The 17,397-nt window shown below is 40.2% G+C and overlaps 1 protein-coding gene across 1 annotated transcript in view; it reads right to left on the bottom strand.

Moving 5' to 3' along the window:
- ITK (IL2 inducible T cell kinase) overlaps nucleotides 1-15,569 on the bottom strand; it is a 30,132-nt gene extending 14,563 nt beyond the window's left edge. Inside the window, exons 1-3 of the mRNA XM_084536026.1 lie at nucleotides 15,349-15,569; nucleotides 2,613-2,717; nucleotides 720-801 (exon numbers count right to left, since the gene is read on the bottom strand). Of these exons, the coding sequence (XP_084392152.1) occupies nucleotides 720-801; nucleotides 2,613-2,717; nucleotides 15,349-15,519 (358 nt within the window). The 5' untranslated portion in view covers nucleotides 15,520-15,569. The remainder of the gene's footprint in view (nucleotides 1-719; nucleotides 802-2,612; nucleotides 2,718-15,348) is intronic.
- Between the last annotated feature and the right edge of the window lie 1,828 nt (nucleotides 15,570-17,397).

Below are 17,397 nucleotides of genomic sequence, written 5' to 3'. Positions count from 1 at the left end.
TTGGAGCAGGTGCTTCCCAGAAGGGGAATAACTGGTTGTAAGACCTAGTGCATGAATTCAATAATATCTCAGTCAGGCACAATGTTTTTATAATGAACAATGCAGCAGCTTGTGTTATAGAGCAGGAGAAAGGTACGAGGGAAGCCTGATGCAATTTTCATGTATCTAAACACCACCTTTCCTATGTCAAGTACTGTGCTTCATTTCTGCAAGCAGTGGTTAGGTGTTGTACCTTCACTTCAGAACCATTGTAATGAACCACAGTGCAATTCAGGAGGTGAACAGGAAATGAAAGCTACCCACAAAAATGTTTCTTAATAATCATGATTCTGTAATAAGGTTGTCGTATAAACATCGACTCTGTTAATCAGAGCTGAGAATTCTACCCAGAACATATATATATATATTTTTTTTAAAGTAGCCTAATGTAATTTCTCATCTCTTCCCACATAAGAAACCTCAAATTACAGTAATATATTAATAGTTTATCCTTGAAAGAGGCAAAAAAGCATTCCATGTCCAAGTTTTCTAATGCTGAAAACACACCCACAAAAATTGCAAATACATTTGATTCCATAGCTGCACTCCCAATTATTGCTTTGCATGTTTAGATGCAAGACTTAACTCCTCTTGCACATTTTCTTGGCATTATAGCTTTTGAGAAAACTGCTTTGGGTTAAGTAACTTCACCAGTTAGATGGGTGCAGGGGTTTTGTTACCTTCCTTCAGTGTAGCGACCCATCTCTGCCGACTCTCACGATTGGGTGCAAACACGTAGAGTATGTAGTTATCATGGATGATCTGGAGAGAGGAGTAAAGAAGGGAGCCAGCCGTTAGAAACAATCCCAGATACACTGGGTACAGTGGAATCACTGAAAGAAACAGGTAGCAGACCCCATACCAACAAATTACAAAATGATGCTGTGAGCATGTGGAGTACACAGGCCCTGTTCAGATGTATCTCATAACCTCAGTGCCTTTTGCTTCTCTAAAACTGAGTAGAAAACCCGATCAAGGAAGAATTCCATATGAGTAATATTTTAGATCAATTTTATGTTGTTAAGAAATGCCAGGGAAATCAATGGAGATGTAGCAATTTTAATTTGCACAGAAGCCAGTCCATTTCTTGCTGACCGTGGTTTATTCTTCTCAAGTACCTCTGGGGAGATGCCATCTGTTTCTCAGCAGTTTCTTTCAAGGCATGTTCACTTAAAATCTAAGAGCCAAATTTAACTTTTCTTGTGTAAGTATAAATCCCAAGCAACTCCCTGGAGATTTTTTGGATTACTATCATTCTTCAGTTTTTAATAGCTTTTATGAGGATTATAGCAAGAAGCTAGAAGAGCTTCTAGCTTTTATAGAAGCTAGAGCAAACAATGAGCAGCCAAGATGCTGGTTTCATAAGCTTGTTCTTAATGATGAACAAATGATAGAAGAGAAATACAGAACATTTGTGAAATTTCAAACCAGAGAGTAAAATCATCACAAGAATAAAAATGACTCAAAAACTTAATTGGATGACTACATGTAAACAGAAAATGCAATATAACACATAATCTATATTTTTGTTCCAATATTTATCTCAACAATTTAAATCCAAATGGGATCTAGTCTCTTTGATTCAGAGAAACTTTGAAAAACTCTGACCACTGTTTTTAAACAGAGATTTCTACATGACAGCAGCTATTTTTTTTCCAAGTTTATCCGGCAGCATAAATGAGGCAACATTGAGTATTTAAAGGACAGGAAATATTTGCTATCTCTTGGCCTGATGCCCTTGCAGGCACACGCAGACAGCTGTGTGACTCAGTTGCTTTGCATGCTACAGAGAGATAAGTTATAACCTCTGTTACAAAAAAACTGAAAGAGGAATAATTCCCGCTTGCTTAAAGCCACTCCTGTTGATGTTACTGATATGTCTGTTTAATGTTTTGACAACCTGAGATGGTTTTTGAAATCTGCAGTAAGCGGATCTCCAGAAGACGTAGCCACGAGCACGCACAACTGGATAAAATCACTCGTTTCAGCCACTCTGCAAGGGGCTCACTTGCCAGATGAGCCACACAGAGAAAACAAAACAACCCCAAACTTGTCAGTTCCACAGAAAATTTACAGTTGGGTGTAGCTGAGATACTTAAGAAGAAACTAGACAATATCATTTTACAAAATACCACAAAACTGACTCTGGGACAAAATTCAGACAGGCTACAAGCAGGTCTCCTGATGTCAGCTCAGCACTGTCCAGCATGTCTGGTCCACTGCTACCACATCAGTACTGGCCACAACCTTCACTTTATTTCGTTCTTCCTATAAGCAGTGGAGAAACAGCTTGAAAAATTCAGACCCAGAACAAGTAGATCTGAGCATTTGCTCCTTCACTCATCCATTTTCACTGAAGGAAGCCACGTTATAGTGTGGGAATGGAGTAAAGGAAGATTCTGATTAATCACTTTCTTATTCCCCAGTTCATTTCAAATCAAACTGCTTTTTCTTCATTTGTTGTTCTTCACCGCAGTGTTGGGTCCATTAAGGATTGCATTGTGTAGGAGAATTTTACTGAAATTCAACATGAAATGATATCACTTATCTATGTAGTCAATGGACAGACTCACCTGGAAAGGGTATTTATATTGACAGGGGATGATGATGTCACTTTTGACAATTTCCACACATTTAATCCTTGAAAGTTCTACAGAACCCTTCAGAGTCCTTTTTTTCTGAAAGACAGATAAAACCACTTGGTCAAAACTAGTGATTGTGGATTAAGTGAATAATTAGATAAGACTGAGATGTCCGCAGGAGATTTCTGATTTCAGTGGAGCAGAAGTGAATTAACTGATAATGTACAACACTTAAAAGTACAACATTTAAAAGTACAACATTTAAAAGTACAACATTTAAAAGTATAAAGAATCATTCTCATATATGGCACCTCTATATAGATTGCACATACACATATTTATATGCACATACATTTATTTTAGATCATCATGTCAGAGTTTGGACTCAATGATCTTGAGGTCTCTTCCAACCTAGACAATTCTGTGATTCTGTGATTTCAAGTCAGCACATGGATTCTTAGAGAACCAGTCAAAATCTTTGGTTGAAATTCATTTTTTTCCCCAACAAAACTAGATGCCTTTTTAACAAGAAAAACAAAACAAAACAAAACAAACATCCTCTTTTCATTAAACTTTCAGCTTATCAACACTTGTTTCATACTGAAAAGCTATAAAACAATAAGTATTAAAACACACACACAAAACATTTGGGTAATTTGATTTTCAAAACTAAGCATTTTATCTAAAATATAACATTTTCACTGATTTTATTTTCCAAGAAACAATCATGTCTCTGGTTTTGGTTTGTCTGGGTTTTTGGATAAGAAAAATAACAGGAAATTTTGGAATAAATAATATCCTCAAAAAATTGCCTGCAAAACTCTTTCTGGCAGCCTCTGCTGCATGATTATTCATCAGCTACCAGATAGCTAGATAACAGAGCAGGCCATTAGGGGAGGATAAGAAAGGAACAGGATTCTGATATCCCCACTGCCCTCGAACTGAGCCATTGCCCCGTAGCTCCTGGACAAGTGGCACTCAGCTCTTGCAGGAGAGATGGGTGGGGAAGAGACAGGCCAGAGCCAAGCTGATACTTGCTATCTGGTGCACGCTGCTGAAGGATTTGCTACAAATGTTTGCTCTTCAGAAGCAAATTGGTTTCCTGTTTTGATTCGTTTTCAGTAGGGATGAAACGCTAATCCGCTCCCAGCCCAGCTTTGTGACAACATGATGAAAGACTGTGAGATGTATGAACCTGAAGAACGCTGCAAAATCTTCTGGTTTTGCAAACAAGGGTTACTGCCAACATGAGAGAGCCTTCAGAGACTGACTTGTACCCTTGTGGGACTGTCACGAGGAGCCATAGCAAGACTTTGGCAGCCTCCTTGCCCTGCCTCAGAGCCCCAGCCCAAACCTTTGTGTCCTTCACCCTCCGGCTCCCTTCTGCCCCTTGCTCCCCATGCTGTTGTCATCCCGCAGCTCTGCCCTGCTGAGATGCAGGGTGGTTTGCCACTGTGAGCCATCCAACTTCAAAACAGAGAGGTCTAAAGTTTTAAAACTTTGTTCTTGTACAACTGGCTGGGTACTTTGTCATTGTGCACTTGTAGGAAAGAGAGGGAAGTTACTATGGTGTGGTTGCACATAGCTCCTGCTGGACTTTGCTGGTGTATGTTTTTGTAGTTGCTGGCAGTTTAACCAGCGCCTTTGGGTTTTCTGCCAGGACTGTCTCTTGTCGGTGGTATCTGCCTACATAGCTTCATGAGGTGGAATGGGATTTTTTTTTCAATAAACCCAAGACTGTAAGGCAGCCCTAAATGTAAATACCAATTAGCTAGCAAGAGTATTGCCAAGTCTTAGAAAGCCTCACTGAACCCTATTTTCCCCTTCTATTTTCTTTAATTCTTGTCTGTTCACTTCTTTCTTTGAGACTTGGCTTCCCCTCTCTCTTCTCCACAACCTCCTCTATCATTTGTTCTCCCCCTGGGACTTGTAACCTGACATGAGACACAAAGCCATTTATTTCCTACAAAAACCTTCAATTTTGCTAACAGAGAACTCTCTTTTGGCTTATTACTTTGAAGTCCCAGGGCTTAACCACACATGTTCCTTCTCTAAGGCTTTAGGAGTCAATGCTGCGCTGGTCACAGACTCCGCTCTTTTGCTGCACATTTTTTTTTTGTTGATACATTTCCATTCTGCTCTTAAAGACAGGGTCCAGCCTTCACAAGGAGCTTTACACAGCTGTCCTGCAGCTCTCTTCACCTGCTGAACTCCTGCTAATTGGGTAATTCCCACAGCAGAAGCCCCCATAATCTCAAGTCAAGGTGCAACGTCAGACCGTGTCTCGCAGCCACTGCACTGCCTGGAAGACCCTCCACAAATGGGACTTTACTGACAAAAAGCAATTACAGCCTTGGAGCAGCACAAACAGCAGAAATTATGATTCACAAACCAGGCATTACCCAGAAGTGGGCCTGGACACTAAACATACCCCTGCTTTGTGATATCTGCCTGCACTTTAATCTAACAAAAGAAACCAGGCCATTTGGAAGGGAGGGAAGAGGAAAAGCCTCTTAAAAATTGTCTCCAAAAACCTCAGAAACTTGTTCCTAAAAGGGCCAGACAAAACATGCTGACAGTCCTCTGTTGCTTTCAGTCTGCCTGGAGCATAATTAAATAGACGTTTTAGCTGGTTGGTCAGAAAAAAAACATCAGTGGTCTTACTGTGTAATGCGTGTGGAGAGATAACTGAGGTACACTGCTGTCCCATGAGGAGAAGCACAGTGTGCTGCAGATCACCATGTTCTGTTTTATTTCTATTGAGCCATTACTTGCAAAATGGGGAGGGGAAGCTAACAGCACTGAGCAGAGCTGGTTGCATCACAAGCTCCGTGCATCACGGTCTTCATCTCCAGTATCTCACCTCCTCTTGCCACGCAGCTCCAACAGCTCTTTCCCTGATAAAACCTTTAGTTTGTGTCTACTAAATGATTACAATGATCCCTATTTGTCTTAGATACTAGAACAACTGCTATTTTTTTTTAGATCTGGTATTTTTTTTAGATGTCTTAGATACAGAACAACCGGCATTTATCACATGCTAAGCCTCTGCTACCACCAGCATTGTACTTGCCCAGCCATGGCAGCCTGGCCAGGCAACACAACTAATCACTTTGCATCAGCTTGTGGTCTGCTGGTTCGAGCCATGCCTGTGTCCAGCAAGCATGGGCAGAAGCGGGGACGTGAAGCTGGGTGCAGGAGGGCAATGAGCCGTCAGTGAGCACAGGGCAGCATCATGAATATGCTTCCTGACTGCGGTTCTGCACTCATAAACTTAACAAATGTCTAAGATTTTGTGAGATATGGGGCTATGCAGTCTGGGGAATTTGCTACTTTCTGGCTAACACTTCGCTGTTGCTATTTGTGGTCCCAATTCATCAAATGTACTACGAAAACCATTGGGGCTTAAGGTCCCGTGGAGCCACAAACCCTGGTGGCTGCTGAAATATGAGCTAAACCCCGCTGTATTTATCAAAGGGCCATGGCAGAAGAAGTAGTCACGGATGCTGGAGCAGAGGGCAGAGAAGGAGGCCAAGTGCCAGGGAGGTGGGGTGGGCAGAGCTTTACCTCAAGGAGAGCAGAAGGAGAGAGCAGACAGCACCTTCCAGCAGGCAGAAAGGCAGTGCCGTGTTTCACAAAGCAGGTTGCGTTCAAAAGTTGTGTAAGAACTTGTGTCTTTTGTGGGGTGAAGGAAGGAAAAAGCATGCAATTAGGATTCACATAGCCCCAGACTCCTGATCAGTGGTCACTGCCCACCGCCCATGCTGCAGCTGGACTTTCCTCACCACACGTCTCTGGTGTTGGCTCTGCCCTCTCCTTATCGCCCTTCTTCATCCCCATCCCCATCGCCTGCCCCATCCCTTCCTCCCAGCCCAGCCAGGCCCTCGCTGTGCAAAGGAGCAGGTCCCCCAGTATAGGGGCATCCTTCTGCTCCCCCGAGGTCTGCCTGTGACCCACCAAAGGCCCAGCTGCAGCTGGACCCTTTCCATCTGCAGGTGGGAAGGGGAAGGCAAGTTTATAGCTGCGGTGGAGAGAGCTAGGAAATTCCAGTCCCCTGTAAGCAAAACCGCAGAAACATTTCCGCCAATAAAAGCACTTAATGACCACTCTGGCAGTGCCAGGTTTTTGTCTGCAAGACTATGAGCTGAATTTCGTTCACTTCTTTCACTTGTTGCATTGATTAGGAGCCATTCTTAATTAATTAATTCTTGGAGATAAAATAGATGGGGGGTCTGGCCTCAGCCCTTGGCATGACCCACTTGGGCCTTGTCACCTTCACCCTGGTCCCTCTGCTCTGGCTGGGCTCAGTGCACAGCTTGGATGGAGGCAGAGGCTGATCTGAGGGTTTCTTACACTGTGGGATTGTAGTGGTGAAACCATAGAATCATAGAATGGCCTGGATTGAAAAAGACTGTAAAGATCATCTAGTTTCAACCCCCCTGCTCTGGGCAGGGTTGCCAACCACTAGAGCAGGCTGCACAGAGCCCCATCCAGCCTGGCCTTGAATGCTCCTAGGGATGGGGCATCCACAACTTCCCTGGGCAACCTTTTCCAGTGCCTTACCAACCTCTGAGTGAGAAACTTTCTCCTAATTTCTAACCTAAATCTTTTGTCTCAGTTTAAAACTATTCCCCCTTGTCCTATTACTATCAACACATATAAACAGGCATTTAAATGTTTATAAACATATAAATATGTGTTGGCTGTAAGGTAGCAATGGAGAAGAACAAAGAATATAGTAACTAGGAACCTTTAATATATTAGTGCAATAAGATAGACTAATTTTAATGGTGATTCTCCTGAGAAGTATTTTTCCACTGATCAAAAATATTATGCTTGAACTTGAACTTCCTTGAAAACTGTGCTAATGTAATTACTAATGTAATTACTTCCTACCCCTTATCTTATCATATTCCTTATCTATACATTGGGGCATGGGCTCTTGTTATTAATAGGACATAAAAACTGTTGACTGCTGGTTGATAGAGATCTTGCCTGAACCCTAACATTGTTCAGTATTTTGTGAGTTCTCCCTCTTATAAGGAACATTGGTAGCTTGAGGTTTTATGAAATTAAAATAAGTTAAACAATTTTAAAATTAATTTTGAAACCTAATATAAGCAAATTGGACTTTAAAACAAATTTGTAAGGCATTATTTTATGCCTGTGAATAGTAAGAGGTTTGACGGAAGAGCAAAAAGAGGTGGTAATTGGTAATACTGGGAATTTTCTGTACTGTTCTGACTGTTGTGTTGTGCTGTAATACCTCCAAGATACCCCTCTTATATTTGATATTTAAATTCCTAAGTGTAGCTGCTTGATTCATATGCCTATTATGACTATTCTGTCCTCCCACTTGAATTAAAAATAAAACATAGAGATAGTTTTATAGCTGTTTTCACATCGAAAGAATAGAAAGGTGTTTTAGAGTTGAGCATAACCTGGATGCAAAGTGCACCAAACTGCAGTTGGTGATGAAGATGCCCCCATGCATCTAAGTAGCAGAGATGGTGAAGCACATGTAGGAGCCTGGGGCAGGCAACTGGAGAGCTGCGTTTGCTTCACTGCTGTAACTCATCCATGGAAAGTCCCCTGCAGGCCTCGGTTGCTGCCGTGGCTGACTTCAGCATTTGCAGTCAGGAACTTCTTTTTGCCATGCTGCCTTTCCAGGAACCTGCAAAGATCTCCTTGATTGCACCCTTCCCTGGAGTGCAGGACGTGGAGCCAAACACAGGTAAAGAAGCTGAATCACAGCAGGCTCCCACATCAGAAAGGAAATATTTCATCTGCCAGGCATATGTCACAGTGCAGCTTAATAATTGTGCTGCATGCTGTCAGTACACATTGTTTGTGGGCTATCAGCTCACTCATCATGCAATGTCACTCCCAATAACTAATTTCAGCTTCAAATCTTGTTTACAGAGGCTGATGCTGTTTGTAGCCAAAGCCTGTTCCATGCAAACAATCTCAGTCTGTTATCAATTTACTCGGCCAAATTATTGGTGTCCCTGGGGAATCACTGCTGCAAAGAAATGACTCCTCCCATCCCTATAAAGTCCTATAGGCCAGATCCAGTATTGTTTTTTCCAATAAAATCAGTTAAAACCAGAGAAGTGTAAAAATTCTTTAAAATGGACAGAAAAGTCAATGGAGCTACACTACAGATCTGGACCCCAGACATTGCTCACAGCCAGGAGTTGGCTGTTTCACTGTTCATTCCTCCAGGCTTCCTGCGGTGCCTGGCTTTCAGAATTACATGAGCCTAAAACAGAAGGCACGCAGGGGAAAATCGAAACTATAACCTGTCTGCAAGGCTTCAGTGGTACAAAGAGTACATTTTCACGGGCTTTCAAGTTCAACAGTTTCAAGTACAAAGATCTGGTAGAAAAGCACGCTTGGACGTAAGATCATTTTTTCTCTTTGTCCATCACAGGGCCTCACACATTTGCAATACTCCAGTGTTTTCACTGATCTCCAATTTCAATATCATGCAAAGCCACTTCCAGTGTTCATATCACAGTCCTGTCTCAGATATTATCAAGGCGTGCATCCCTGCTATCAGAACAAGTGGTTTGACAAGAAAATCAATGACACTGTCAAGGAAACTAAAAAAAAAATAAAAAAAAAAAAATAAAAATTATTGGCTTTCGAATGAGCTTTCTAATATAAAGAAATTAAGTCTTATGTTACAAAAAGCATATGGAACAATTGCTGAACATTACATTAGTTTCTTGAAAACTGTGCTTGACTAGATGGGAGGAGTAGATATTAGTGAATAAAAGATTCTGTGATAGAAGGAAACTAAATTAAATCTACTAAATGGCACAATTTTTTTCATTAAAAATGTGTAAGTCTTAAGGATGAAAAATTGGCCCGGAAAGGATGAAAGTGTACAAAGCAATAGGCAGGCATTGCAACAATATCAGTTACAATATTGATTACAGTATAAAGCAAAGGCAGATGCTGGAAACAAATATGGTTACACTAAAGAAATCTAATAAAAAAATAAGAAATCCCATTATTATTGTAATATATTCATATTAAGAAGAAATCCTTCCTTCTTAAAGATATAAAAGAAAACAAGTGTTGAACATTTTTGCTGCATCCTTAACGTTTTCCAATAGAAGAAAGATTAGAGCTTCATAATTCAAAGAAGATGGGAATATCTGACATTTGCTCAGAAGTAATTTTTAAAAAATCTTGGAAGATTAAAGACCAATAAATGCCTAGGCAAATACCTAGTAGGAGCAGAACTGGGTATGCACAGCAAGTGTAAGAAGAAATGATTATAATCCAAATTGTGGAAGATTGAATTAGTTATTCTGGCAAAAAGTAGCTATTTTCTTACCAGACTCTACTTCACATTTGTGGAATTAGAAAGACCACAGACAACAGACGTAGAACAAACTATATTTCGTTTAAAGCGATCTTGTCTAGACAGTATCATCACCGTCAATCATGCCGCAGAAGAAAGTCACGAAAGAACTGCAATAGACCGGTTCTTTCTAAATATCCAGAAAAAAAAAAAAAAAAAAAAAAAAAAAGAAGCAACAACAACAACAAAAAAATTGGTAAGATATAATGGAACAGGTTGCCCAAAGTTGTGGAATCTCTCTCTGTCCCTGGTTTTCAAGCAGTGGCTACTTAAAGCCATAGCTGACTTGTTCTAGTGTTGGCAGCGGTTCTGCTCTGAGTGCTGATCTAATGATAACTGCCTGGCCCCAAGCACAAGGTCCAACTAAATGAATTTCAGATGTGCCCTCCAACCAATAATATGATTATTATATAATCCATGATAAGTTCACAGAGGTATGCTAAAGGATTCATTTAACATTAGGTACAAGGTTTGTACCTTGCCTCCATCTTATTTAAGGTTATGTTGTATTTCTCACGAAACAAAACAAAACAAAACAAAACAATGATGTTGAAGCAGCTGTGATGAAGATAGATGCCATGCCTGACTTCTTTGTGGGCGATATGTGTATTATTAATAAATTAGTTGGAGATATGCATCAGAAGACAGATGGTATTGCAAATTCTGGCAAGCAAACAGGACTTGTTAATAAATACATGACAAGTCATGAAGAATGATCTATTTACTCAGATACATATTTATATGGGAGGTTGACTTCAGAAACATCTTTAAATTCAGCGTCTATGAGGATTATAATTTTGTGACTGTTAAGGTATCCAGAATACACAAAGCAAGTCTTATATTAAACAACGAGAGATGCTACGGACAGCCACTGTAATTAACAGGAACACCAAAAACAAGATCTTCAGAAGCAAAGTCTTAGTCTGTTTACTTTAGAGACTTGGTGAGAAAAACAAGCCTTTCCAGGGCAAGATGGACAAGTCAGGTTCTGCTTAGAATAATCAAGGTAAAATGGACTGCTGGAAAGAGGAACAAAGAGCTTCTTTTGTTACCATGGGTAGCTGGGCTGTTGCAAGTAACACAATGTGTAGATAATGCAGCAAAAGCAGCTGAAGCTTTTCAGGATCCTGATAAAAGGCTTTTCAGTCACGTTTATTCTTTTATTTTCCCAGAACAACAGACTGAAAGCAAATTCCAAGACACACTGAAGTGTCACCTTTATGTCTGAATATCAAAGATTTGAATGGAAAAGCCAAGGACAAGGCTGACTCATGCTCTGTGACCTCTTGAGCATCTGACCAGTGTAGGAAGAATAGAACTGCTGTAAATGAAGAGGGAACGCGGTCCTTTTCTGTGTGCTCCTTTTATTGCTGCCTTTAAAAGCACATAGGGGCATGAAGATCTGAAGTTTAAGAATAGCTACATGCCTGAACTTCCCAGGTGTTAGATGCAACTTTCCCAGCTCCGAAGTAATTCTCAGAATGTCTAAAGAGGGCAAGGCGTTACAAAGATCCATATTTTTGAAGAGGTAAAACTGTGGCATAGGGACACATGTTGCATACATGGTACAGACAGGCTCCGGCACTCCCCACAGGTCCGAGCCATACCAAGATGAGCCGCTCCAATCCAGAAATGGCGGAGCTGCACCAGTGCGACACCACCCCAGAATCCAGTGGCCTGTTGAGTCAGTGTAGCATCAGCCTCAGACATCTGTGCCACTTTTAGACTACATTCAGCTTGAACGGCAAAGAAACATGCTTGTTTCTGTCCTTTTCCAGGTAGGAATGTGATATACCAAAGATTATTCATGAACCTCTACTCAGTGTCTGAAATGCTAACTACTTTGGTGTCTGAGTAGCTTAGCACTTCAGACGCAATCTCTCTTTGTTCTTCTGTCTGCTAAACTGAAGGATTTACCAAAGACCACAAGCCGTTAAGCCAAGGAGATAAAGGTAGCTCACTAGTTTGTTTTTGCTAAGGTTACGTAAGAACATTTGAAACTGTCCTAGAGACCTCTCCAAAAGGGATTCACTTGGCTGCTTCTTTTGCAGTAAGGCAAGTGCACTGGGATCCTGAGAGTACCACAGAAGTGCCTGCATTATTGGTTACTCCAGTGAGGATCAAACTCATTGAAATAGTTAAAATGATTATTCCCATGTGCTCATTTACTCACATGCACAGTAGCTATAAAATCAGACCTTGGAAATGAAGAATTTTTGCCCATGGAATTGATTTGCATGTCATAATAAAGGCACTTCTGATTTATTTTAGTAGACGGGGGCTGAATACATGTGCCTGTTATCAGAGCTTAGCTTTATGTTAAGACAGCCCTGCATTGTGTACTGGCTAATGAATTCCAGAAAACACAGCTTCTTATTGTTGTCAGTTATTGGGGGCTCATTCTCCTAATGAGACATGTAAATATCTTTCATTAACATTAACGGCGATTGTATGCTTAGCCCCTGAGGAAAACAGTGCCTTCTGTCTAGCTATGTGCTGTTACGACAGAAAAATGCCATCGTAGTTATTGCAAAAATTTGCCTTTATGATGTTGGTTGTCTTGACAGCTTTTGGTATCATTTACAGAATCATTCCTGTATTCCTTCAACCTGGTTATTTCTTTGCTGTGGACTGCTACAATACACTGTTAAACGTCTTTTTATATCCACAGTGTCTGAATCCAGGGAAAAGGACTGGTTGTAAAACCCTGTTAAATACAGACAAAACATGTAAGCCTGTGTTAAATACGTAAGAGTATGCTTTACTTCAACATGCTCCATTGAAATCAGCAGGACTTCTAAAATTGCTTAGCAGTTTGCTAATTGTTCTACCTGAATTTACATTGTCACTGATTGAATGGGGACTGGAGCAGTGGACGCGGTATATACAGTATTGAACTCTGAGTAGAGTAGGCCATTAGACATGTTGGTAAGGGGTTCCTAAAGAAACTCTTTGAAACCTCTCATAGCAAACATCCACAGAGATTTCCCTTGAAAAATACATCAAAAGCATAGGCAGATGCTGGGCCCATCTATCCTTTGCATCACACGTGCCTGAGGATACTCCCCATCTCTGCGGCCAGCACCCAGAGCAAGGGGACCAAAAGCAATGCATGTTGGCATTGGTCCCCAGCCTCTCCTAACCCCTGCCAGCCCCATAAATTATTGGAGAGTCCTCACAGAGCAAAGACCAACCTGTGCTAGATGATTAGCACTACAGACCATCGATTTCAGCGTATGCTCCCTGGTCCTGGTTGATTCACTGGGACGGGCCTAGCCCATGTGTCAGGCAGGTACTGTAGTTTCCCCTTCATGGGCTGTGAACTCCTCTTCTGGGCATTCACTTCATTCTTAGCACGGAACAAGAGGGTGTTTGCATAGCCTACCCAAAGTTTGTCCCTGCAGAAAAGCCGTGATCTGACCACAAGGAAGCCTGACCACAGTGGGCTCATTTTTGGCAGTAGTATTGAAAAGGCTGAGGATTGGTTCTGGGAGTATGTCACAGGACAAAGTCTTTTCTCCTCATTTGATACAAAGTCCTTCTATTCATGTAATGACCTCTTTTGACAGTTCAGAAAAAAAGTCTGTTTTTATATATTTACACATATGTACACGTGAAAGTTTATAATAGATAATATATGAGGTAAACTACGTAATACACCAAACCCTTATTTGGTCCAATTTTTCATAGCTTCATTTTGATGTCACTGTACTTCGGAATTTTGCCACACCTAAAGATTTGGCCCATGGTTGTCTGACTTTGGAGATCAAATTTTCAGAAATACTGCATACACATATGTACAAAGGTATTTGTCAGCTGTCACTTGGTGTCCATTCAGATTTTGTACGTGTAGTGTACTAATGTGCCTTTGAAAGCTTCTTAAACGTTTACTTCACAGGTATTTTAAGATGTTCTTGAGTGGCCTAATTGACCTTTAGGAAGACTAGAGGATAAAATTTCCAAAGACAGTCATGTTGCATATGAAATATATGCCCCACTGAAAGCCACCAAGTCAGATTTTCCAAACTATTTAAGTGACTAAAGATGCAAACACGTAGCGTGATTCCACAAAGCTATCTAGGCAAAGTGTATGTTGAGTCCTTCTCAAGTCTATCAAGACTCAGCAAGCACCAAAAAAAACCCTAGGTCTGAAAATTTCTGTAAATGCCTACAGCAGAATCACTCGGATGAAACTTGAAAATTTTAACCAGATTAATCAACTGAATAGTTATAATAGAATTTAAAATCTTAAAATAATGACAGCTGAAAGATAGCTTGGATAGCAGTCAAATAGACTCTCAGACTAAATACAGACACACTGGGCAACAATAAATATTTTCCTATTTAAATATGAAGGTAAGAATAACACTGGCTATAAAATAAAAACAAGAAAAACATTTTGTTGAACATGTTTCAGAGAAATAGCTTACAAGTAAAAATGACTGTTAAGCCTTGAAGCTGGTATAGAATTTCAACAGGGGAATGATACCATACAAGGACACATTATATCTTGCTTTTCTCGTTGGGTTCAGTTTTAACTTAATTTTCTTTTTCTAAACAAGATCAGATCAGATGATCTGAAGGTGCCAACACTGGATAGCAAGACAAGATCCCCAGCTCTGGTCTGTGTATAATAATAGCGCCTAAACATAATGGATTAACAGCATGTTAAGTGACTGTTAGAAAACAAGCAATATTATTTACAACCATGATAAGGCTCAGCAAACATCCAGCTAAACAGAAAAGGGAAATAATCCTCTCTTCACTAGAACACTTAGCACAATGTGGTGCACAGATTGACTTTTAATTTTCTTCGTATTTTGCAAATTAGGGAATGCAAGCCTGGGGAAACAAGGCCTAGTCTGAGCATGGATCTCATCATCACATCCCTTTTGAAGCTAACTTGGAAGAGTAGACCTGAATGGCAGCTGAATTTGTTCTGAATTGTAAGACTGGTCTACCAACCATCAGTCTGTTGCCCTAAAGAAAAGAAGGAGAGCGAAGACGTGGCTAGACATAGTTTAGTCTCTGCAATACCACACCGGAGGTCACTCCCGTACCCACACAGGCAGCAAGGGACAGGCTCATGCAGCTGTCAAACACATCAATTTTAACAGACCACGCTAAATTCCTACAACAAAATTATGTACTTTATATAAGATAACAAGCTATTCTTATTCCCCCATATGCACCAACTGCTCACTGAAGTTTGTAAGGACCCATCTGACCACTCTACAAATTTCGGTGAGTGGTGCTAAAACAAAACCCAGAAACGTTAAATTAATAAAGTTTAAGAAAGAGTTCACCCTTCCCTCCGTTATTCTACTATGACAAAGAAAATGGCTGACATACCCCATGGCGATGTTCATAGTAAGCCAGCTTAGATTTGGTTAAGACAAAGAAGCGCACTTTAAAGTTGGAGGGCGATGTCCTTCTCTTCTGCTGGGATTTTTTGATCAGCTGTTCCTCCAGGAGCACACAGTTATTCATGGTTGGGCCAAGAATGGTCCTCTCCTGGGACATGGGATGCCTGCCCTGTGAGCTGAGCACCCGTCCAAGAAAGAGACACAATAAGGAAGGCAGTTAAGTTTTTTTTTTTTTTTTTTTTTTTTTTTTTTTTTTTTTAAAAAAAGTGTTCTAAAGGCAGCGTAGGTACTTTGAGCTTTATCTTCCCATCTACAGCAAAGCTTCCTTTCTGTCAAACCATAACCACATCCTCTCTGAAGTCATAAAACGAACAGCACATGCGAAATACACTCTAGGGCAAATGTTGTGGAAAAAATAACACTTGAGGGACATTCGATAAATGTAAATCAGTGATTAAGGATTAATTAAAGGGGTGTGGCATGATGAAGCATCTGTCTCTGACTTGCCCATTTAGTAAATACAGTTATAAATGCACATACTGAGCATGGATATATAGGATGAGTGTCTCTGGCCCTCTTAGAAGTAGGTCATGTATCCATATCGGTTATTGAAGGAATGGTACCTTCCCATTTAGAGTATTTCACAATTGACTTTGTGTCTCAGAGATTTCATACAAAGTGTTCCAATGAAATTTGCCACATAACATGAAAGTTCCTACTCCGCAAGCAAAAGCAAAAGGCAGCAACTGAGCATACTATCTAAATGAAAACAATAACCAGGATTTACTTGTATAAGAATTGCTAAATATTTGTAGTCATTAGACATTTAAATGGAAAACAATTGGTTACAATAAATGATAACTAATTAATTGTCATACGTTACTATTCACTGATTATTGTCTGCTACAGGTGCTCTCTAATTAATCTGTGTATAGATGTTCCAGGAAGCAGAGGCATAACGTGCCCTCTGCAGATGTAATCAAGACCCCTATAATCAGCAGCAAAGCGAGCACAAACATCAAAACCAATGTAACTGGTTTCCTTAGGACTTCAGGGCACCATTCAGGGTAGTTTGCACCAGGCTAAATATATAATAGTAATAATAATAATAATAGTAACAGTAATAATAATAATAATAATAATGAGTTTGCACTGATGCTCAGTATGACAGCACTGTTATGTTTTAAAAGAAATGCATTTCATTTTCTTCTGCCCTTCCATTTTTAATATTGTATGTATGTATGTATGTATTAGTGATGCATAATTGTGTTGTTGAAGCTACTGAGGATCGGAGACGTGGGTTCTAGTGGGATGTGGGGAAACTACAAGAAAAACATTTTCATCAACTAGGCATTTTTGAAAGCTATTGTAGTCTAAATCATTTACCAGTGCTGACTTTTGCTTTTCCAGTAGCATCAGGACATTAGTAGAGGCCTTCCTAATCCTGATGTATTTTTAGAGCTCCTTGCAAAATCCAAAGAAGATTATTTTATTTTATTCTTTAATTTATTTTTTATTATTTTAAATTCAGTTTATGTGAAAAAAATATCTTGGATACACACTTAGAAACCGTATTTCTCAATAGAATGTACTGTTTATTAGTCTCCAAGAAAACAAAAACCAAACCAAACCAACCCCCCCAAAAACAAACAAACAAACAAACAAACAAACAAAAAAAAACCCACGAGGTAACAAATTGCTTCTTTGCTGTTTGATGCTATATTTAGCATTTCTTCAGGCAGAATGTTCTAGGGATCCTCAGAAGTCCCTTATCAATTTTGTTCAATGCCAGTTGAGAACCAATATTTACTGTAAAAATACAATTTAAAGATAGCATTTGAGACATAGGTCCGATAGAGAATTTGCTAAAGGTCACGCTGTATCATGGAACAGAAATGGAGAAAAGTGAGCTGTTGCACAGTACGCCCCTACGTATACCCCTATCTGGTGGTCTTGCAGAAGAAGAGCCACAGCATGGGTTGAAACGTTACACGCAAGTCTAGTGAAGCAATGTTTCATTTCTGAGTAGTGACTG

Source organism: Aythya ferina (assembly GCF_964211825.1).
Source record: "Aythya ferina genome assembly, chromosome: 14".
NCBI lineage: Eukaryota > Metazoa > Chordata > Aves > Anseriformes > Anatidae > Aythya > Aythya ferina.
This window is presented reverse-complemented; position numbering and strand designations above follow the sequence as displayed.